This window comes from Bipolaris oryzae (assembly GCF_000523455.1).
Source record: "Bipolaris oryzae ATCC 44560 unplaced genomic scaffold scaffold_4, whole genome shotgun sequence".
Taxonomy (NCBI): Eukaryota; Fungi; Ascomycota; class Dothideomycetes; order Pleosporales; family Pleosporaceae; genus Bipolaris; species Bipolaris oryzae.
In genome coordinates, this window is record NW_006911280.1 from 326,473 (window position 1) to 347,653 (window position 21,181).

The 21,181-nt window shown below is 53.5% G+C and overlaps 8 protein-coding genes across 8 annotated transcripts; 3 read left to right on the forward strand and 5 right to left on the reverse strand.

The window, feature by feature from the left end:
* Positions 1-238: 238 nt before the first annotated feature.
* Positions 239-1,459, reverse strand: COCMIDRAFT_81584 (uncharacterized protein; the record flags this gene model as incomplete). The annotated part of the gene is made up of 1 exon (XM_007684749.1): positions 239-1,459. One exon carries the CDS (start codon positions 1,457-1,459, stop codon positions 239-241), a length of 1,221 nt encoding a protein of 406 aa, XP_007682939.1.
* Positions 1,460-2,982: 1,523 nt separating this feature from the next.
* On the reverse strand, positions 2,983-5,173 carry COCMIDRAFT_810 (uncharacterized protein; the record flags this gene model as incomplete). Its single annotated transcript, XM_007684624.1, has 2 exons — positions 2,983-4,804; positions 4,854-5,173. The coding sequence occupies 2 exons, from the start codon at positions 5,171-5,173 to the stop codon at positions 2,983-2,985; spliced, it is 2,142 nt and encodes a 713-aa protein (XP_007682814.1).
* Positions 5,174-7,970: 2,797 nt separating this feature from the next.
* COCMIDRAFT_21969 (uncharacterized protein) lies at positions 7,971-9,747 on the forward strand (the record flags this gene model as incomplete). Its single annotated transcript, XM_007684649.1, has 4 exons — positions 7,971-8,285; positions 8,339-8,796; positions 8,845-9,128; positions 9,185-9,747. 4 exons carry the CDS (start codon positions 7,971-7,973, stop codon positions 9,745-9,747), a joined length of 1,620 nt encoding a protein of 539 aa, XP_007682839.1.
* Positions 9,748-10,106: 359 nt separating this feature from the next.
* COCMIDRAFT_812 (uncharacterized protein) lies at positions 10,107-10,823 on the reverse strand (the record flags this gene model as incomplete). The annotated part of the gene is made up of 1 exon (XM_007684625.1): positions 10,107-10,823. One exon carries the CDS (start codon positions 10,821-10,823, stop codon positions 10,107-10,109), a length of 717 nt encoding a protein of 238 aa, XP_007682815.1.
* A 518-nt stretch (positions 10,824-11,341) lies between these two features.
* COCMIDRAFT_81434 (uncharacterized protein) lies at positions 11,342-11,929 on the forward strand (the record flags this gene model as incomplete). The annotated part of the gene is made up of 1 exon (XM_007684750.1): positions 11,342-11,929. One exon carries the CDS (start codon positions 11,342-11,344, stop codon positions 11,927-11,929), a length of 588 nt encoding a protein of 195 aa, XP_007682940.1.
* A 1,519-nt stretch (positions 11,930-13,448) lies between these two features.
* Positions 13,449-13,694, reverse strand: COCMIDRAFT_81484 (uncharacterized protein; the record flags this gene model as incomplete). The annotated part of the gene is made up of 1 exon (XM_007684751.1): positions 13,449-13,694. A coding segment is annotated over one exon (246 nt), but the record flags the coding sequence as incomplete, so codon positions are not given.
* A 173-nt stretch (positions 13,695-13,867) lies between these two features.
* Positions 13,868-17,500, reverse strand: COCMIDRAFT_32182 (uncharacterized protein; the record flags this gene model as incomplete). Its single annotated transcript, XM_007684674.1, has 6 exons — positions 13,868-14,556; positions 14,603-14,866; positions 14,914-15,826; positions 15,871-16,339; positions 16,580-16,761; positions 17,234-17,500. 6 exons carry the CDS (start codon positions 17,498-17,500, stop codon positions 13,868-13,870), a joined length of 2,784 nt encoding a protein of 927 aa, XP_007682864.1.
* A 352-nt stretch (positions 17,501-17,852) lies between these two features.
* On the forward strand, positions 17,853-21,053 carry COCMIDRAFT_21973 (uncharacterized protein; the record flags this gene model as incomplete). Its single annotated transcript, XM_007684650.1, has 2 exons — positions 17,853-18,014; positions 18,078-21,053. 2 exons carry the CDS (start codon positions 17,853-17,855, stop codon positions 21,051-21,053), a joined length of 3,138 nt encoding a protein of 1,045 aa, XP_007682840.1.
* Between the last annotated feature and the right edge of the window lie 128 nt (positions 21,054-21,181).

Consider the following 21,181-nt stretch of genomic DNA (forward strand, 5'->3'; position numbering starts at 1 on the left):
GAAAAAAAAACTTGATTAAAATACCAAATTGCCGCTTTGGCTTTCTATGTCATATGTGAATACCTAAACCGTAAAAGAGAGAGAGAGAGAGAGAGAGAGAGAGAGAAACCCCCTTACCCTATATATATATCCAGTGCCAATCCTTCTTCCGTCTCTCATTTTTTTTAAAAAGAATCCAACCTTTTTGTTTACCTCATGTATACAACAACAACAACAACCTCATCATTTTCAGCCACGCTCACCCCCCGCCCCGCCCCTCCCCTTCCTCCAAAGCATTCCCCAAACTCCCTTCTCCCCTCCACCCATGCCCAATGCGCCCCGTCCCCGCACTCCTCCCCGTCGACCTCCCCGACTTGGCCCGAAAATACCTCGCCTCCTCCACACTGGGATTGCGCTCGACCCACTGCCCTTTCTCCTTGTCAAACGCATACCCATTATACCACCTCTCCGTCAGCGCCTCTGCCCCGTATTCTTCTATGAGGACTTCTTCGTACGCATAGGGTACTTTGATTGCTACTTTTTCGAGGTACGAGGTGCGTAAAGGGTAGATTTGCGAGGAGAGGTAGGCGTGTGTGTCTTTGACGTAGAGTTGGATTTCTTCGGCGTATGGGTCGGGTTCGTGGGCGGAGGGATGGATGGTGAAGGAGGGGGTGAGGGAGAATGGGTCGTCATCGTCGTTGTTGAGGTCGGATTCTTGGGCGGAGGTGAGAGGGGCGACGTGTAAGGTGGTGATGTCGATGTAGAGGCCGTTCGAGGTGTCGATCCAGCGGGCGTCGATGAGGTTGTATTTGTCTGAGGTGGATTTGTTGCTGTAGTTTGGGTTTACTTCCAATAGGTATTTCTTGCCGTGTTCACGCACTTCTTGTTCCCAGGCTAGGCGCTTGGAGCGGGCGGCGTCGTCTTCTTCTTCTTCGGGGTTGGGCTCGTCATCTTGGGTGGCACGGCGCTCGCTAGCCCAGTGGTCGCTTTCGGCGGAGTGGGCGTCGTCGAGACCGAGGGAGGCGGCGGGGAAGTGGTGGACGGTCATGTTCCACCATTCGCCGAGCTCTTGCATGCCTTCTTCTTCGACAAGGAAGTCGAGGTCTTTGTCCCAAGGCATGAGGCCGCCGTTCCACCACCACCCGAGCAGACACCCGTGCATGATCCATGTTTGGATCCCGATCTGGTCCATTGTCTCGGTGTATGCTTTGAGCATCAGCCGTAGATTCCATACTCGTTCCCGGAAGGGAAGCTCGGCGGAGGCAAAGCGTCCATCGTAGTGTGAATTGAACGTGGATTCGTAAAAGTACTTTGTAGGTGCGTGTTTGTACGTGTGGCCGTTGGAGAAGGAGTTGACCAGTGGCGTCAAGCCACGGAGGGCGCGAAACGATGTGCTGCGGCGGGCAACAGGCACGGGCACAGCAATTGTGACATGGACGAGGTGCACAATTAGGAGAAGAGTTTCGAGTGGAAGCCTCATAGTGACTGCGGACTTGTTTGTATGAGGCGCATTGTCCTAGGGATGGACGGCTGGATAAGAATGTTGAGAATGTCGGATGCGACTATAGTGCGAACAAGAGAGCGGAAAGCACCATGGACGACTAAGCCTGTGGCGTACGGCAAGGGTATTCGTCCGATAAAAAGAAACAACAACAGAGAGAGAGAGGGTCGAGGGAAGGTTATCGCGTGCTCACATGTTGAGCGTGCATATCCCCTCAAGTACACACGGCGCGCAGATCGAAGATGCGCCTAGGCGTCGTCACCCCCCCCGTCTATTCCCGGCCTGCCTTTACTCTTCATGGTCAAGCGGTGGTCAAGCCTTGTGAGCTGGTGCCATCGGAGAACCCGTCAATGCTTGTTTAGTACAAAAAATAATAACGCTGATAGCAACGTGCGGGGACAGCCGCGTGTCAGTTGAGGGTAATCAAGGTGCGGGTGTAATGCGTAATCCACCTTGCGACCCCGAGTGTTGGAGGCTTTTGCGTAGGACGAGCACGTGCTGGCCCTCACCCCTGACGACAAGCAAACACCTCGCAGAGACGTAGATGGATGTCTAGCCGAGAATGTACATGTAGATATGACATTGACGGAATTCGAAAGGACCCGAGGAGGCGTAAAGATCTCACGATCAAGTGGGGACGTACGGCATGAAGCGATCCAGATAAGCACATTATGAAGCTGACAGCGCCAATCGGACAGGCACATGCGCTTCGGACCTTCGGATGACTTGCATCCAAACCCTGAGTACGCTGTATGGCACAATCATCTTACATGCTGCCGCGATATGTACCATTCACTACCCACGAACATATACTTGGAACAATGCATACCAACCATACACAAGACAATGAGGAACTAAACAGAAAACTCATTTTCGGACATTATGTGATTATTTGTATTGCATTTTCATAAATGTACAACCACAGTTCAGAGACCAGCCTAGGGTGGGGTTCGCCGTAGGAATAAAAAGAGCCCGGGGTACAAGTTCCCATCATCTACACATATCAACATACTGAACGTCGGACAAATAAACTCCCAAATCCCCCACTGCCCTACCCGCCCGTTCCACAATCCAAAACAGGCTCTTCTTTTATAGCCCAACCCGAAACGCTGGCCAAATGAGCGGACGCCGGGTTCGTCGGCTGATTACACTTCCCGCGACTTTTCGTGCCAAATAAAAGGTATACCGCTGAGAAGATAACACACTCCGGAGCTCGTGTGCGGTGCCGGAGAGACCAAGGAAACTGTGCGCACAATCAAATATTCCTAGGGAAAGAGAGAGACAAAGAAAATGAAGATGAAAAAAGTAAGATGAAAAAAAAAAACGCCGGATTACGCCGCCCGATGGTAAGACGCCACAATGGTGAACGTTAGACGATGCAGAACCCAAAGGTAAACAAGAATCTATAAACAGGCGCGTTTGCGGAGCCGAACAACCAGTCGACAAATAGCGAGTCCGCAACAGCCAGCAATTAAAGGGGTATATTTGCGAAGCAAGCGAAGTCACTCAGAACCCTTTTCGTATTTGACAGGATGGAAGAGCGTGTTGCGCATACACAACCGACCTGTGCCAGCCTCTTCCTCGGCCGCACCGCCCTTGTCGTTTTCGCGCGAGCCGAGCCACCTGCGCCACCACTCGGACGAAAAAGCAGCGTTGTAGTAGAAGCTGTTGCCCAGTTGGTTGTGCTCACCCCAGCCAAAGACGCTGTCAGTGGGCTTCGGAGGGCGGTTGAAGGTTCCCTCGAGAATCTCGAGAGGCCAGTTGTGGTCAAAGTAGACGGGGTGTGCGGCATAGACAGCCTTGAGTCCGTGGTGGAAGGCAACGGTCGGTGGCCACATTTCGGGGAACATGTGGTGCTTCATCAGGTATGTTTCGCGGTGCATAAGGTCCAAGAGGCGCTTTGACAGACGCGAGACGGTGATGATAGCGCAGCGTCGCGGGGGTTCTGGAAGCTCGAGATCGTAGCCGGTAACGTCGTCGCGGAACACCCAGTTGGTCTTGGCAGGGTCGAAGATGGGGTTGAAAGTGATGATGTCGGCTTCTTCACCAACACCCCATTCGTAGTTGTCCTGGAGATAGGAGTGGGGTGGCTCGACCTCTGGAGGGCTGGGAAGCATACCAGTGTTGGGGAACTTGGGAGGACCCCAAACTGGCTTCTCGTCGCTGTTGTAGAGCTCCTCTTCGACCATCTCGGTGAAGTTCTTCCACGATCCGTGGAGCTCGGGAATGTAGTAGCGAGACGAGCGCTCCCACAGGCCCTTGCGAGGCTGCTTCTTGGCCCACTCGCCAATCTTGTTGTGGAACTCGTAGTAGTGACCACTCAGGCGGAGATCCATTTCCCAGTTCCAGTAAAAGTCGTACTCTGGGCGGGCCTGAGCGAACCACTGCATGGCGAAGTGGGCACTTCGGTAGACAGAGTGAACAGGAGCCTTGGCGTGGTTGTAGACGTTGTTTGGGAATGGCTCAGGGTAGTACATGCGCATCTGCTGCTCGGACCACAGGGTAGCCATGCCCCAGAACTCCTTGGGGAGGTTGTCCTCGATGACCTTTTGGTAAATCTCCTCAGACGACCAAATGGGCAGGCTGTCGTCCTTGACATGGAGCAGGAAGTGAACATCGTACTCGCCTCCAGACTTGAGGGCAAGCTCGTTGATCATGGCTCGCAGGGTGAGGATCTGGTAGTCGCTGTACTTGTAGCCGGTCCAGGTGCGGAGAACGTAGGCGTGGCGAGGCACCTTCTTCTTTGCGGGTGCAGATTCGTCAGTCTTGTTGTTCTTGAAACGGTGGGCGTTCTTTTCACGGCAGCGCTTCATGGCAGAGGCCCAGTTGACCTTGCGGTAGTCAACCTTCTTCTCCCAGCTCCAGATCTTGTCGGCGCCAGCCTTCTCAGACTTGCCGTCCATTTCAAGACCGCCCTCGTCGCGAGAGTAGGAGTAGCCGTAGGGACCGAAGCGGCCGAAGCGATCAAAGCACTTCTTGTCGTCGAAACCGATTTCCTCGTAGGAGCCAAAGAAGGGAGCAGTCATGTTCTGGGGAATACCTGGGTAGGCGTAAATGTCGGGAAGGTCGACCTTCTCCTCCTCGTCGAGGTAGCAAGTCTTGACCTCGTCATGGTCCTTGAGGTACTGGGGCGAGTCGAACTTGTAGGGGTCAAAAGGTACAGGGTCCATTGGCGGCTCCTTGTTTTCCTTGGACATGTGTGGCCACTTTGGCTTGACATTATCCTCGGGATTTGGGCTTTGTGAGTACTTGACGTAGTCCTGTTCGGACACCCAGTCGCCAAAGGGGACGAGAGTGCGAACGCCGTTGAAGAAGCCATTGAGACTAAAAGGTCAGCAGGCAGCTCGAGGATTAGGAAGACGACGGTGCTTACCGAGGATAGTGTTCCCAGTGATATTGCTTGCGCTCATCGCCCTTGTGGGGCTGAGCGTGCCAGCGGTGTCTCCTGTAGACACCGGTGCCAATCATGGAGAAGACGAGTATTACAGTGACGGCGAGGGTAATGAGACGCGCAAAAGACAGACGGGGCCGCTGAATGCGGCTGGCCCAGGCGGGCTGGTTATACTTCTTGCCCCATGACTTTGTGCTGAAGAGGGGCAGGGGAGAGGAGCCCTGGCTGTCCTGGCCAGGGAGCTTTTCGTAGTTGAAGCGCGTTCGGATGAACAGCTTGCCTGGGTTGAATCGCGACGCCATTGCGAAGGATCGATGTGTGAATGTGCTGTGGAGCGCGTGAAGGTGCCTATCGCATCTGAGGCGAGGCGATGCAGTGCGGAAGGAGGGGGTGTGCTGTGGCGGGTGGCAGTGGCAGTGGCACTAGTGGTGGTGTTGTTATTGTCGGTGTTGTTGCTCCTGGATGCTGCAACTACGAGTCGGACAGATACTCGGCCGGGCGAGCAGCAAGCAGAGGGAATGGGGGAGGAGATGTGTGATGCAGCTGAGACGGCAGCGGAGAGTGAAACGAGTGACTGTCCTGGCTGTAGGTGGGAGGCAGAGACTGGAGGAGTGGCAGCGCTCTGGAGGCGTTGGAGGAGAGACGGCGGGCTGAGGAGAGCAGAGCAGGAGCGACCCTTTTCCCTTTCCCTTGCTGCTTGCGGAGGCTAGTACGCTAGTTCGCAAGGGGCAAGCACCTGCACTGCACCTGCCTTGCACCGAATTCTGGAGCGGCGAAAAGATCGGCTAGTGCGCCGGCGGAACGCGAGGCCGCCCAGATGCAAAGCCCGCCGCCGCCGCCTTGTGGATGCTGATGACACGAATGATTGCGCACATATCACATATATAGCATATACAATAAGTAGCAGCAGCTCGTCTTGTTGTACATAGCTGTTGCTGCTGCTGCTGATTCTCGTCACCAACGCCCCCTTGCACGCTGGTGGTGGTGTTGGGCCATTGGCAGGATCCAGGCCGCCACAAATCACACCGCGCCCAGCTATCAGAGCACTGTAGCGGGCGCTGCATAAATCTCGAAGAGGCATGGGCTCAGCTCGTTGCGCAACCGCCAGTGCTCTTCCCGGCTCAACAACGTCGCCCCGACCCAGCCCAGCAAGGGCATGGGGAAGCAATTTTTTTTCCTCGCAGGGTGACGTCGTGCCGTCGACGAGTGCAGGATCGGCGCTTCATCGACGACGACGCATGTGCATCATGGATGTGGACGAGAGTGGGTGTGGGTGTGGGCATGGGCGTGGGCGTGCAAGAGAGATGCTGGCCTTGCCCTTGGCGTCTCCCCCTGGGCCGCGCGTTCACTGCCGCCACCTCGCCTTTCCGCACCGCCGCTCCGCTCACCACAGCACGGCCTAAAAATAATCCCTCGCTGCAGCGTCCGTCAGTTGGCTAACCAAGTACTCGCATGGTGTCTGCTGGGAGAGAAATAGGCCAAGAGGGAGCCAAGCCGACTGAAAATAAGCTGTCCCTTTGGCGTGGAATTGCTGCTTCTGCATCCAACAACTATTGCCCTCGCAGCGGCAGGGAGGCTGGTGTAGAGTAGCTGCCGTCGCATCGCATCGCATCTGTTGTCTGCCCACCTCAGGCATACCTTCTTCACCTTGACCCAGCTTCGGCCCCCTTCCGACGTACCCCCGCCCTTCCAATACTTCTTTTCCTGCTGCATGACTGTCTGATGCTGTCCACACAACGTGACATGACGTTAGGCATGGCCAGGGGTGGGGGCTCCATGGCTCCATGGCTCCGTCTGAGGGAAAAAAAGCCCATGCTCGCTCAAGCCTCTGCCCGCCGTTTCCAACAACGAAGGAGCGCCAGCCAGCCTTGTTTCCCACCAAGCTTACCATCCCCACCCACGCCCCGATATGCCCTTACTTAGCGTTAGCAAAACACCGCATGAGCCGGCCGCCTGAAGCCAAGCCAGCAGCCCGCGGCCATTTGCCTCTTCAATGCCCCGACGCCGTCGCAATCACATTTGCCTACAATGTCACCCTGGCCTCAATACACTATACCGAGTTTCGCAATAAACCGGCTTCGGCCTGCTGTTTTGAGCTGAGCCGCATGCCATGTCAATAATTCTACTTTCCAGCCCTCCATGCCCCGATCCTTGGCCATCCATGGTACCCTCGCACCCAATAAAACACTAGTCATAGTAGACACGAATCGCTACTTAGTAGATACACGTTTTCTCCCTCGATAAACATGTGTTGCCAAAAGACAGATGACAGCTCCCTCAGATGCTTGCAACAACAACAACAGCAATAACATGGCCTTTGCTCTAGGTAGACTATGCCCAGCTGTTTGATATGCATGTCCATGTGCCGCAGAGTTGCGCGGCCTCTTGCGCGTGCATGTTCGACTGGGCCCCAGTTTCCATAGGAACTGGTGGGGATCTCAAGTCCAATTGGCCTTGTTGCTCTCTACACTCAAAACCTCAAACACGCGAGGCGTCACAGCTAGCCGGCTGCATGGTACCACCACCACCACCACCCACCACCATCTCCTGCAGTCCGTCTACTTACTGCAACGCTATTGACAACCATATTATCCCGTCTTCACACAAGGCGGGGTACACTTACGACTACCGACACGTCCATGTTGTCATTGAAAAAACAAAGCTCCAATTTAGTGTCTTTGCATCTTTTCAGCATGGTCAAGTTTCGTGCCTGCAGCCAGTCCTCTAGTTCTTGCTCTCCACCAGCCACCCTGCCAAAGCTGCCTCTCTAGCACTGCAAATTCGGGAACGTCACGCAGCCCAACTTGGCAGTCGCTGGGGAGCTAGCTACCAACAGTATTATTGGTCCAAGAAGAGACCAGATAGCCACTATAAATCACGTGCATTGTAGTCCAAGTCTGATGCTTACACGAGTGACTCCCTCCATATCAAGTCAGAGTACTACAGTACTGCGCGCCGCCAGTGAGCCAATCAGAGTCGCCCCACCTCCGAACGGGCCTTCAAATCTCCGACTTGTTTCCACTTTCGACTCATCGCAAGCAACCCCACGTTATACGATTCGACTCGACCACAATACCAAACCGCTGCACACTCGCAAACATGCCAGGAACACGGGGCCCAGTCCCAGTGCCGCTCGAAACAAAAGGCCAAAACCTCACCCAGGACATCCTCGACCTTCTCGACACAAAAGAGCCCCTCCGCACAGATGAAGACTTCCCCGCAATCTCCCAGGCCGAAATCAAGGCCGCACTCGACAGGCTAGCCAGCAGATCCATGGTCGAATACAAATCGCTAGACTCGGAAAAGGTCGTCCTCACTCCCGAATCCGAGGGCATAGTCGCAGAGGGAAGCCATGAGTTCAAGGTTTGGAAGTTGGTCAAAGAGAGGGGCAGCGTCCCAATTGCTGAACTACCGGTGCGTGCAGGATGCACTATGAACTAGCGACATGCGACTGACAAGAGACACAGACTATCTTTGGAAAAGAAGTCGCTAGCGTTGGACAAGGCAATGGCTTCAAGAACAAGTGGATCAAGAAAGACGGAGACAACCTAGTCCTCATTCAGACCGATGAGCCCGCAGACACCACCCGCCAATTACTACAGGGCATCAAAGACACACAGTCGCTCGACGATGCGAAACTCCTTGCCCAGCTGAAGAAGAAGAAGCTCGTGACTGTTACAAAGGTCATTACATACACTATCACAAAGGGCCCAAAGTATGCAAAGGAAATTCCTGTAGAGCACACCGACCTGACGGCCGAGCTGCTCACAAACGATGCATGGAAGACTGCAAACTTCAAACCATACAACTTTGCCGCACTCGGAGCAAACCAAGATGCAGGCGCATTACATCCTCTGAACAAGGTTAGGCAGGAGTTCCGCAACATTTTCTTCTCACAAGGTTTCGTCGAGATGCCAACAGGACAGTAAGTTTTTGGGTCTGAATCAAGCGCATGACCGACTAACATCAATAGCTTCGTCGACACTGGCTTCTGGAACTTTGACGCCCTTTTCGTACCACAGCAACATCCCGCGCGTGACATGCAAGACACCTTCTTCGTCTCATACCCACCAAAAGCCGACAAGCCGCGGTTAGACCCTGCAAATGAAGCAACCATGGAACGCATGGAGGCCGGATCAAAACGTCTCTTCTCCACACCAGAGAGCGAGAAGCGAGAAAAGAAGCCACGAGACTTTGAGCAGTACTGGCAAGACGTCAAGAAGGTACATCAAGAAGGTGCTTTTGGCTCAATAGGATGTAAGTTGTAAATGTCTTGTTTCATCACTCCGAAGCATACGTACTGATAATTCTAGACCGATACCCATGGGAAGAAGACGAATCCCTCCGCCTGGTCCTCCGCACACATACCACCGCAGTCTCGACTTGGGCCCTCCACCGCCTTGCAGAAGATCCCCGTCCTGCGCGCTACTTCTCCATCGATCGTGTCTTCCGTAACGAAACCGTCGATGCTACCCACTTGGCCGAGTTCCACCAGATTGAAGGTGTCATTGCCGACTTTGGTCTGACCCTTGGCGGTCTCCAGCGTTTTCTCGAGGACTTCTTCGGCAACATGGGCATCACCAACCTGCGCTTCAAGCCCGCCTACAACCCCTACACCGAACCTTCCATGGAGGTCTTTGGTTACCACGCTGGTCTGAAGAAGTGGCTCGAGATTGGCAACTCAGGCATGTTCAGGCCGGAGATGCTGGAGCCCATGGGCCTGCCCAAGGATATGCGCGTGTACGGATTCGGACTTTCTCTCGAGAGGCCGACCATGATGAAGTATGGCGTCAGTAATATCAGAGAGTTGTTGGGTCACAAGGTTGATTTGAGCTGGATTCGGGAACAGCCAGCTGTGCGCTTTGATAAAGAATAGGGCGTGGAAAAGATGGACCTTTTGCTTGATTTGTTACGATAGGACACGGACATAGCCTACGCTACGGAGCTGTGATTTCAGTCTATGATGGAATGATATCCAAAAGAGGCGCCGAGCGCTCTAAAATGAAGAACTAGACTATCCTGTACACTTTGATTTCGTTTGGTTGTCTTGTAAAATCAGTACCGCCTTGATACTGGGAATATTTTTGTTAGGCGGTAGTCATTTCAGACTTGCGGCTCTGCAGCTGTCCCCGGCTTGCCCTGCGCCGTGTCCGTTGCTTTCTTTCGTAGGCACCGCGAGCTCCTCTTACGCGGCACCGACCCCAATATATGCGACATTCAGTCCTCCAAGCCCTCTCAATCCTTCTCCAAACTCACCCTAACCTCCTCCTCAACCATCCTATTTCTCGCACCCCTATAAATCCAACTCTCACTCTCCCTACCCCCACCCCACCTCGCCTTTGCCCACACCAAGCCATCCTGGCCCAGCCCAAACCCCAACCCAACCAGCAACCCCAACCTAATCGTCCTCGCAGCCGTCGAAACCGGAAACTGGTGCCAGGCGCTCCACACGCCCCCCGTCACCATACCCGCAAGCGCACTACTAACAAAATCCCTACTCCCACTAACCCCTTTGTCAATCCTCTTCAAATCCAGCTCATCCACGCCCTCCATCTCCGAGACGGTGCGGCCCGCCCTCCACGTGCCGCGAAAGACATCCAGACTCTCCTCGACAACAAAAAAGACCATGCTCCACGCGGCAACGTACGTGCCTTTTCTGAGCCCTTCGACGATGCCGTACCGCCACTTGTAGTAGTTTTTGGATTTGTGGTACAGGTACCAGCCTGGGTTGGACATGGGCAGGCGGTGCGCGTTTTCGGCGCGGAAGCGCAGTGAGGCGAGGTGGCCCGCGGAGAGGGAGCCGAGGGTGAAGCCCGAGATGAAGGAGAGGGTTGTGGTGAGGAGGAGGCGGCGGTCGAAGGGCATGTCGAGGCGGGGGGAGGTGGGGTGGAGGGATTTGTGAGGGGGTGGTTGTGGGGTTGGGGAAGGTTCTGTGGGTGGTGGGGAGGCCATTGTGTTGTGTGTGTGTATGTGGATTTTTTTGGTGCCGCCGTGGGCGTGGGAGGTGGGTGTTGGGTTTTGCGACTCTAGTTGTGGGTGAGGTTTGCGGTGGAGATGCGGAGGTGGTGCGGAGGTGGTGGACGGTGCGATTGTGTGCGGGTCGCGAAACGGATATTTTTATGCGGTTCGACTGTGTTTCTCTTTGCGATCCGGTGTAGCGATGGGTGACTTGATTGAACCCAGAATCAGCCGCTCAATGCAAGTACGTGGATGAATGAAGGTCAACTCTCTGCGCAAAAGTCCGCGGAATTCGAAAAATTGCCAAGACAGTTGCCGCATGACATCGTGTTACGCGTCTCCCCGCGTCGCCCCCCTCCAACAACCCTACAATCTCACCTTTGACCACCCCCCCCCCGCCCTTCGTGCCAAACCCCACAAACCAGACACCCCAATCTCTTACACACGCTCAATATCTCGCCGCCAAATCTTGCTTGCATCAATTCGTCCACGTCCGAACCTCACAAAAAAAAATGACCACACCAACCCCCCAAACCTGGACCCTCCGCCTAAAATCCCACAAAACAACCGTTCTCCTACACATCGACCCCTTGCACACCTTCTCCACCATAAAATCCGCCCTATACTCCGCCCTCGAGCAAACCGAACTCCGCCACCCAGACACCGGCGCCGCAATCCCCCTCCCACCTTCTCCCTCAGACATCCAGCTTGGGCGCCCGCTCAACATCAACGACGCGCACGAGGGGTTCAAGCTGGGGGAGTGGGAATATAGTAGTTCTTTTGATGAAGGGGTGGGGGAGGAGGTGGAGGGGAAAGGGAAGGGGAAAGCGAAAGCGACAGGAGCTGGGGGGAAGGGAGTGGCGAGTGCGAAGATGTGTCCGAAGGGGGCGGGACTAAAGGATGGGGCTGTGCTGGCGTTTCGGTGGGTGGGGGATGGGAATTGGGAGGGTGAGGAAGAGGAGGATGAGGATGAGGATGGAGAGGGTGGGGGGAGAGGGAGGGAAGGGGATATGTGGGGGGTTAGGTTGGCGAGTTTTGAGGATGCGTATGGGGTGGAGAATGAGGGGGATGTTGGGGGTGGGAGGGAGTTTGAGGGCTGAGCATGGTGGGGTTGATCTGGTGGATTTGATTTATATGGGTAATATGTGGAAGTGTGAGGGGAGGGTTGTGGGGGATAAGAGTGTTTGACCTCGTGTTCCCTTCGTATTCAAAGCGGATATCGAGGGGTGCGGCACTCCAAAGTAGTCTTGAGGAACAGTCATACGAGATTCTGACTCGAGCGAGTGTGCCTCTTCAGGGTTCTGAGTAGAGGAGGAAGTATACGAGTGGACGGTACAGATGACATGGAAGAAAGTTGTCCATTCATCGCTTGTATTATACAAAAGATAGATGAGGGAAAATACCCAATCTCTTTTCAAAGAGTGAAGAAATTACCACGTGACTTATTCATCTTTTGTATCAATCCACTTTCATTCCCGTCTGTTTCTTTTTTTTTTTAAAAAAAAACTGACCCCAAAGAATCACTGATTTTGTTTCAAGATGGGCTTCGTACATACCTCGTCCTTTCTCACCCGCTACGAATAACAACAACATTAGCAAGACAACCTGCCNCCCCCCCCGATCCCCAGCAGCATCACTATCCTTTTCTCCTCTCTCTATAGTTCTATCTAACTGCTTGATAACGACGAGAAGAAGAAGAAGAAGAAGAGAAAAAAAAAGTCCAAGCACACCCTCGCCATCCTCCCCGCAACAAGCACCCAAGGCCTCTCTCCCTCGCCACGCACATCCTCTCCTCCCCCTCCCTCTCCGCCAAATACTCCCTTCGCGCCCTCGCCCGCAACACCACCGACCCTCACCTGCAGGCCCTCTCAGCCCAAGGCATCAAGATCCAGCACGCCGACATGTCCGCCCCCTCGACCCTCACCACCGCGCTATCCAGCATCACGCACCTCTTCTTCACGACGCCCACGACACGCAACCACCGCCTCACGCGGGCCCACCGAGACGCAGCACGTGCGCTGCGTGTGCAGCGCCGCCGCCGCCGTCGCCGCTGGAGTTGCAGTTCATCGTCTTCAGTTCGCTGTCGCACCCTGCTTTTCCTTCTCTAGGGGAGGGAGCGTTGCGGAACGTGCATCACTTTGATGTCAAAGGCCGAAGTGCGAGTTGTATGTTCGGCCGGTTGGGCATCAAGAGTGCGTTTGGTGGCGCCGGGCGAGTTTTGTGTAGAATTTGGAGGGGGGGGGGCATGTGGCGGCCGCGGCGTGCTGATGTGGGGGGTTGAAGGGAAGGAGGAGTAGGAGGAAGGGAAGGGAAGGGAGAGGGAGAGGGAGAGGGGGTGTACGTTATGCCGAGTATACTTCCTGCGGATGCCAAAGTGGCCGTATGTTGATGTTACGGAGATTTGGCAAATGGGTTTGGGGCCATCTTTGAGGATTCAGATAGGTATGCCGGGAGGACGTTGATGGCGGCCGAGGGGTTTTATACTCCAGAAGAGATTGTGCAGATCGTGGGGAAGGTGACGGGGAAGGAAGTGAGGCATGTACGGGTGGAGGATGAGGTTACAAAAAGGATGGTTTCCGGAGGGATTTTGGGAGCAGTTGTATGAGATGTATGTGTTGTTTAGAGAGTATGGGTATTTTGGGAAGGGAGGGGAGGACGAAGTAAGGTGGGCGAGGGAGCAGGTAAAGGGCGAAGTGACGGGGTTGGAGGGGTTTTTGAGGAGGATAGAGTATAAGCTTGAGTAAGGAGAGAGGTAACTGGGACAGGGACTGCAAGGTGTTTGAGAAAGATGTTGTCGGCGTGTAAAATAATTCTCAATTTTCTAAAAATGCCAGTTTTTGTTCTCCTCACTCCGTTCGAGGTTTGGTCTAAAAAGCCGTCGGTGTCTGCATATACTGCTTCCCCAATTTTTCATCTACCATACACGTCAAGCTTTGTTTCTCGAGCGCCAAAACTCCAATTATTACGCCATATTGTTTATACACTCACATAATACATAAACATACCCGACCATCAGCCATCACTTTTCGCCCACCTACCTAGAATCCAGTGTATCCCTGCATATTCGGATCAATTGGATAACTCCACATTGCCATTGAATCCGGAATGAACAAGGCAGACAAGTCCGCGTCTGAACCAGTGCCCAAGTCGAACTGCGTGAAGTCAAAGTTCATATCGAAAGGAGGCTGTCCACCAAGACCTATCATATCTGCTGTAGGCTGTGCAGCCATGTTGGGATACCAGTTCGACTGCATGGCTTGCTGCGAGTGCTGTGCATGAGCTTGCAAAGCTGCTTGAGCCTGTTGCTGGGATCGAGACTGCGCTTGCGTCTGTTGCTGCTGCTGCTGCGTGACACTGTTACTGCCCATTGCAACTTCGGACAATAGGTGAAGCGGCGTTTGTTTCGCAGGCGATTGGCGGGTAGACTGTTTAGGTGCATGGCTCGAGTTTTGCCTAGATTCGTACTCGGCATCAGGTAGTTGTTCCTTGTCGGCCCCTGCCTTGATATGTGCAAATCGTTCCTGAAGGCGTTTGGCGACAAAGTAGAATTTGCCATGCGGAGACTGACTATCGCGGGAGACGATGGCGTTGAACATGGAAACCAATTGTTCGGTGTAGGCTTCAATTTGCAGGTCCTCTTTCTTGATGATGCTTCCCACTTCACCGCAACTTGTGACTGACACCCACATCTTCATTAAACAGACGATGGCGTAAATGGCTCGCACACCTAATACTGTTAGTAACATGCCTTGGGAAAAGCCATGCCAACTTACAAAAGATCACTGGCAACGTCAGAAGAGTATCAAGCTCGATACCCAATATTGTATCAAGGATGCCATGCGTGGCTTTAAGGCAGTCTCCGAGAGCGCCGATATGGGCTGGACCAACAGGTGCATCCTTCTTAACTCCGGAGGCTGGCGGCGAAGAAATGGCATCCGAGGTGTAGGGAGGTTGCAAGTCCGCCGAGCCTTGGTTCTGATGCAGAGCAATTTCGTGTAGATAGAGATCTGTGACGTGCTCCCCAAGCCGTAGAGTGGCTAAAAACAATTAGCAACCATGAAGCGATAAATCACCTGTAACTTACGATCAACGTCACCAAGATTTTCATTCTCCTCCTTCAGCCCATTAAGCTCGTTTTCGAATATCTTCAAAGCGTAGATGACTTTGGGATCCGAAATGGCAACTTCAACTGAAGCGTCGTCCATGCGGAACTCGACCGAAATCTTCTCTCCAATATGCGCCAGCTTAACCTGTTGACAGAGCAGCTTGTCTGACGGAAGGGCTTCAGGAGAAGTTTCGAGGATGCGGACGCTCTCGGCCATGTAATTGGTCCAACGGAGGAGGATCGGTCGTCGCAAAACCATGGTGATGCTCATGCAGAGATAGTAGCACACCAGAAATGTTCTTCTGGCCTCAATGCTCCCAGAGTCAGGATGGTACCTCTGGAACGGGCCAACCGAAAGTTTCATAACATTGGGCGTTGCCTTTCTTCCCAGGCCCAAGTCGAGAGCCATGACCGCTGCGCAATTTACCATCATGTAAAAATTGTGCTGTTCAAAGTGGAGAGGTGGGCGGTACCAAAGCACGGCTGCGTGCAATGCCTGGACGATCTCGAGTGACTTTTCTCCATTGCGCCAGATGATGTCGGCAAGTTGGTCCTTGAGGAGCTTGGTCAACTCGCGTTGGGTGTCTTGCGAGACAAGTTGCTCTACACTTCCATGTGAAGAGCCGGCCAAAATGGAAAGAAACAGAAGCGGCTTCTTCTCGCGGACCTCGCGGGCTGTAGTACCTGGAGGAAATGGCACTGCTGGAAAATGGGGGCAGATCTCGTTGACGTAGCGAAGGAAGACGCGCTCTGCAATTTCGGGAGCCATAAGATTGTCAATCAGAGGGTTGATGTGGCAATGGTCGGCATGGATCTTGCTCTTGACTGGGCGCCTAAAGTCGGGGTGTTCTGTAAGGTCACGATGTATAGCATCCATATCCTCCGGGATTGACTACCATGTTAGCTCGCACTGACAAGACATGTCGATGTACTTACAGCGTGTGTACCGTCCACCCTCCTACGCTTTCGATCGGGCCCTCGCTGAATGCTCTGGGCTGGACTGTAGCCAGGAGGAATATCTGGATATCTACCCGCTGGCTGATTAGACCAATCTTGCTCGAGATTTCCCATGCGATAAGAACCCTCGGCGGGCATGGCTGCTATGCCGTGCTGCGGGAAGCCTCCCTGGTGCCTGACGTCAGGCGCTCCAGCCTTTTGCGCGTGCAGAGTCGCTGTCAACGCGTCAATCTTGCGTTCGAGTTCGGCTACGCGACTGTCTGCCTTTTTCTGGCGCTTGCGTGTTGGCGGCGTAGTGATGCATGGCCGGCCTGCTTTGGCGCATCGTCTGCATGGTAGGTCTGGTCGTTCTTGGTCGCATCGCACTTTGAGTCCTCGACACGAATCGCAAGCCCTGGGGCGCTTCAGGTCGGCGGGGGATTTTGCAGACCCCGGGGTATCGTTGATACTGTTGAAGAGGTCAGCGTGGGGTCAATGCGTGAGATGTTGTGTTGGTATTTGTCGCTCTGCAGCGCTCGACGACGTGCGCGTCTTCACGGCAAGCGCAAAGCAGACTCTGGCAGTCTGCGGACAGTTTTGATCGCGTCGTTGGACCTGCAGAGAGCCATGCCTGCGCAAGTGCTGATGCCGCTGGAGTGGCGTTGCGCTGCATTGTCGCGGCAGGTGGGCAATGGCTTCGGCAACGTACCCATCGTGGTCGCCTTCGTCTTCGTGGTCGTCGTCATGGTGGTCTGCATCTGGTGCGGTTGGTGACGTCTGCTCGAGGGCGGGATCAAGTATGCTGCCGAGTGGGGCGGATTGCGACAGCTGCTGGGGCTGGGAATGGTGTTGAGCGGTGGGCGAGGGCAGGTAATACGGATGTCCGGAGTTCTGCTGGGGCGCAGACGAGTAGAGCTGCTGAGAGCGCGGGGGCACCGATGAGGCGCTGGCAAACAGCCTGGGATCTATCTGGCTCTGGTCTGCCATGAGACTGCAGTGCCGTCGACGTGTGGATGAAGGTCGGCGTCGGTGGTCGTATAGTACCCGAACTTCCGCGGTCGACTGCGCCGCGGAAAAGGCTGGAGTTGGAGTGCCACGCCGGACGCGCTAGTCTACAACGGGCTAGACGAACCAAAATTCAGTGAGAGACGCTACGTAATGTGATGCGGGACAGCACGAGAGTGTTGAGATGAGATGAGTAAGAAAAAGAAGAAGAAGAAGACACATGTAGTGATAACACGGTAGTCATCATCATTCAGCTACTAGCTACTAGCTACTAGGCTGCAAACACGCAACAATTCGTACACTCATCATGCATCAAAAGCTCCCTTCTTGCATTTGCATTCCTTCATCCGGAGCTAACTGGTGGGATAATGGCCACTTCATCGCCCTCGCCAATCTGCTGCTCTGCATCCTCCTCGTTGACGTCTACATACTCCAGGTTGACTGTCAACGCACAGCTGCTCAGCACCTTGTCCTTGATGCCGGGATACCTGTCCTCGAGCAGAGCAAACAGACCGCCCGCCTTGACCGGCGCAGGCAGGTGTTCGCTCGTCTTGCCCGTAAACGTCGAGGCAGCGGCAAAGTAGAGGATCGAGAAGTGGCCCGCAGGCGCTTTGCCAGGTGCCATGATGCCTGTTCAATGTGTTAGGACCCGGTTGCAATAGCTCATCAAACACACATCAAAGGCGACAGTTTTCTATCAGGGATAAAAGTGTTCCGCAGTCCGCCGCCGAAGCAACAGTCGGATAATACATGCTATAATTTTTGATACATCATAGAAAGGGTGTGTTGGAAGAAAGAGCGAGGGGATACATACCTATTGTGTGTTGGAGGTGAAGAAGAGAAGACAGCGAGTGCGGGACAAACATGTGAGTTCGCGCGGCGCTTTAGCGTCGGCGCACTGGCCCTTGATGAAGAGCGCGCCTCCGCCGCATTTTTTGGCAGCGGCGACTGACGACATGATTCACACTCGACTCGCCATGTATCCTCGTATGCAGTCGACGGTTGGCAGCGTTTGCTTACGGTGCCAATGGCGTCTCATCAGCAAATCCGGGCACTTTACTCAACCAAAAACCTGTCGTGGAATCTCTGCTATAAAACTTGCGCAAACGCCTCGGCGGGCGTTGCATGCCACTGCCACTGTATGTAGCCATGCCTCCACCTTCATATTAAAAAAATATATGTCATATTCTGACCAGAAACAGCGTTCACAACTACCTTCCACATCCGAAACTTCTCCCCAAAATTCTGACCCTTCTCTTCTACCTCGTCCCGAAAATACTGCCATCCGAGACCATCTCATAAAGTGGCAAGACCTCTATGGAGGACCGACACCAGAAACACTTTCCGCATTTCGAAACTACCCTATGCGCGATGAAGTCTCGAATGGCCTTTCCAAACTAGCTCCTTCTTCAAAGGCCGATGAGGATACAACGAAAAGCGAATGGAACGGTGTAGAGGAAGACGAAGAGGACGATCTCATAACTATCGGCCTGTTCTTGAAACCTGGTGATGTGGTTGAACTTTCCCAGGCTGGCCGTGAGCCCGTACTTGCTGTCTTTGTCCAACAACTAGACACTAGTAGCCAGCTCTTCTCAGTCAACGGCCGATGGACACATTCAACTCTCAAAAAGGTCACTTTCGCTATACAAGGCTGCATCGACCCTTCGCTCGTTCAGCCGCTTATCCCGTTCCTGCCTACAGATCCGACAAAAGCCAACCCTAAAGGCGAAATCCATGTTCCTAGAGACCTCGCCTCTCCCGTCATAGCCGCTCTGGAACATATGACCCAAGAAGCAGAGCACATCTACCGCACAAATGCATCAACACTCGACACAGCGTATACAGTCTTGGCCGACGAAAAGAAGACTCGCATGATGACATTGACGCAAATTGCCAGGAAACTACTCTCACCCAATGATCCAAAGTGGACACCGTCACCGGCTGCACTATTAGCTGTACGCAAAGCACTCAATCATAACGAATTCCGTTTTCGATCCGACTCTCGCAGCCACAGGCTGACCAATGTCTTTGCTATTCGACCAAAATCAGACGTCCAAAATGTTGAAACCGTGCATGAATGGATTCGAGAATACCGAGAGTATCTGGCTTTGAATGTAAGCACATCACATGATAGCAAGCAGCCGCCTACCAAGGGCGCGACTCATGTTAAGGACTTCATCGACAAAGCACGCAGGATCATCGCAACCAGCAGGAAACACCGTCAGCCAGAATATGGTGGCGTAGGACCGAGTATTACACCCAAAGAGCTCAAATCTGGCATAAAGGCCACATGGGGTGAATCCTTCACGAGTGCTGACCAGCAAATCATCAATTTTTTGCAATCATGGGCGCTCAGCGATCAATTTGCGGGCATGGCAGGCCTTCATGCTGCTTGCATTGGCCTGATTTCTGCCACCAATTGCTATGAACCAGGGGTAGTCCGGGATGAGGGAATTGTCGATGAAAGTCTCAGCAACATCAGACGTGCCACCGGATTGCTATTCTTACAAGAGATCGGCGTAATCTCGCCCCACGAAAACCGCGCGCTCTACGACGAGCAATTAATGCTTCCCACCGTTCGCTTGTCACGCAACACTGAAGTGCTCAATGACAAGGCGGAGCTCACGCGAAGGAATCCCGATTTCCGTGATTCAATGGCAGACTTTCGTCGCGACTGGGGCACAACGACAGTCTACTGCGTCGATGATGTGGATGCTAAGGAAATCGACGATGGCATTTCTATCGAGAGATTTGAGGGATCCGATAAGGAAGACAACGAATTTTGGGTTCATGTCCATGTGGCCAATCCAACAGCATTCTTTGACAAAACCCACACACTTTCCGGCCTCGCTGCCCATGTTACGGAAACCGTATATACCCCGGAGCGATTTTATCCCATGCTCCCGACATGGGCGTCTCAAGAGCATTTCAGTCTTGAGCGCGATCGCCCTGCTATTACGTTCAGCTCTCGTATCAACAAGCTCGGCACTGTGCTCGAGACAAAGATTCAGCACGGCATCATTCGAAACATGATCAGCATCACCCCCTCTGAGCTTGCTAAACTCTTGGGTGATGAGAATACTTTGAGCAGCCGACAATTCACTGTTGGTGGGGAAGTACCCCAGAGTGAAGAACGGCCGCTTCCAAGCATATCACCCAATCAACTAGAGGAGCTCCGTGACCTGTATACTGTTGCAAAGGCGCTATGGGAGAGTCGTAGAGCTGCAGGTGGCATCCGATTCAATTCAAACAACGTGAGCGTCCAGGTCTACGAAAGCGCCACTAAACCTGGGTTGACTTGGCATGCGCCTTCAATCAGTCGAGTACGTCATATCCAAGGAGACCCTATCATTGAATACAAGAACACCATGCCCAAAGAATTCTTGCCCTTGGATATTGGGCCCAAGAACATAGTCGAGGAGGTGATGATGTTGGCTGGTCAGTCAGCAGCAAAATGGTGCGAGGAGCGGCAAATACCTGTTATGTACAGAGGCACCGTCGAACCCCCATCTCACGAAAACCTGTCTGCAGAAGAACTTCGAGCCGTCATAAATGAGCACCATAAAAAGCATGGAGACGTACCTGAACTTCTCGGTATACAGTTGGTTCGCGCTTTGGGTAGGGCCATCACACATTCTTCTTCATTACCACACAAGATCATCGGAGTGCCTGGCTACGTCAAGGTTACCAGCCCTCTTCGTCGTTTCAGTGACATGATTGCACATTGGCAGATAGAAGCTGCTGTGCGCTATGAAGCGCAGACTGGCAAAAAGTTCAACGCGCTTGACAGTGCTGCTTCATCGAAAAAAGTGCTGCCCTTCTCCCTCCGGCAGATACAGGAATCGATTGTCACACTGACGCCTCGAGAGCGCATCATCTCAACAGCCAAGCGAGACGCAACGCTCTACTGGGCTTCCCAGGCATTCCTCCGCGCTTTCAAGTACAAGGAAGCGCCTCTTCCTGAGATTTTCAAATTCCAGGTTCGACAAGTCCGAGAAGGTAGAGATGCAGTTGGCCAATTGCCTGAATATGGCTTTGTGGCTACTATGTTACAGTATGAAAATGTTGAGGTGGGCGACGAGTGGGAGGTGAAGTTGGAGATGGTAGATGTCTTCGCTAGAGTCGTCTTCGTGAAGCCAGTTCGTCTCGTGCACCGCGTCGAGAGCGTTGTTCCTTGAACACAAGCACTATGGCTCGAAGGAGTTGGATGCGAAGAAGGACGATGTAAAGCCACTTTGCTAGCTTGTGCATTGTGTTTTCTGGCGATTTGAGTTGCCAATGATTTTGGTCTCCCGTGCAAAGGAGG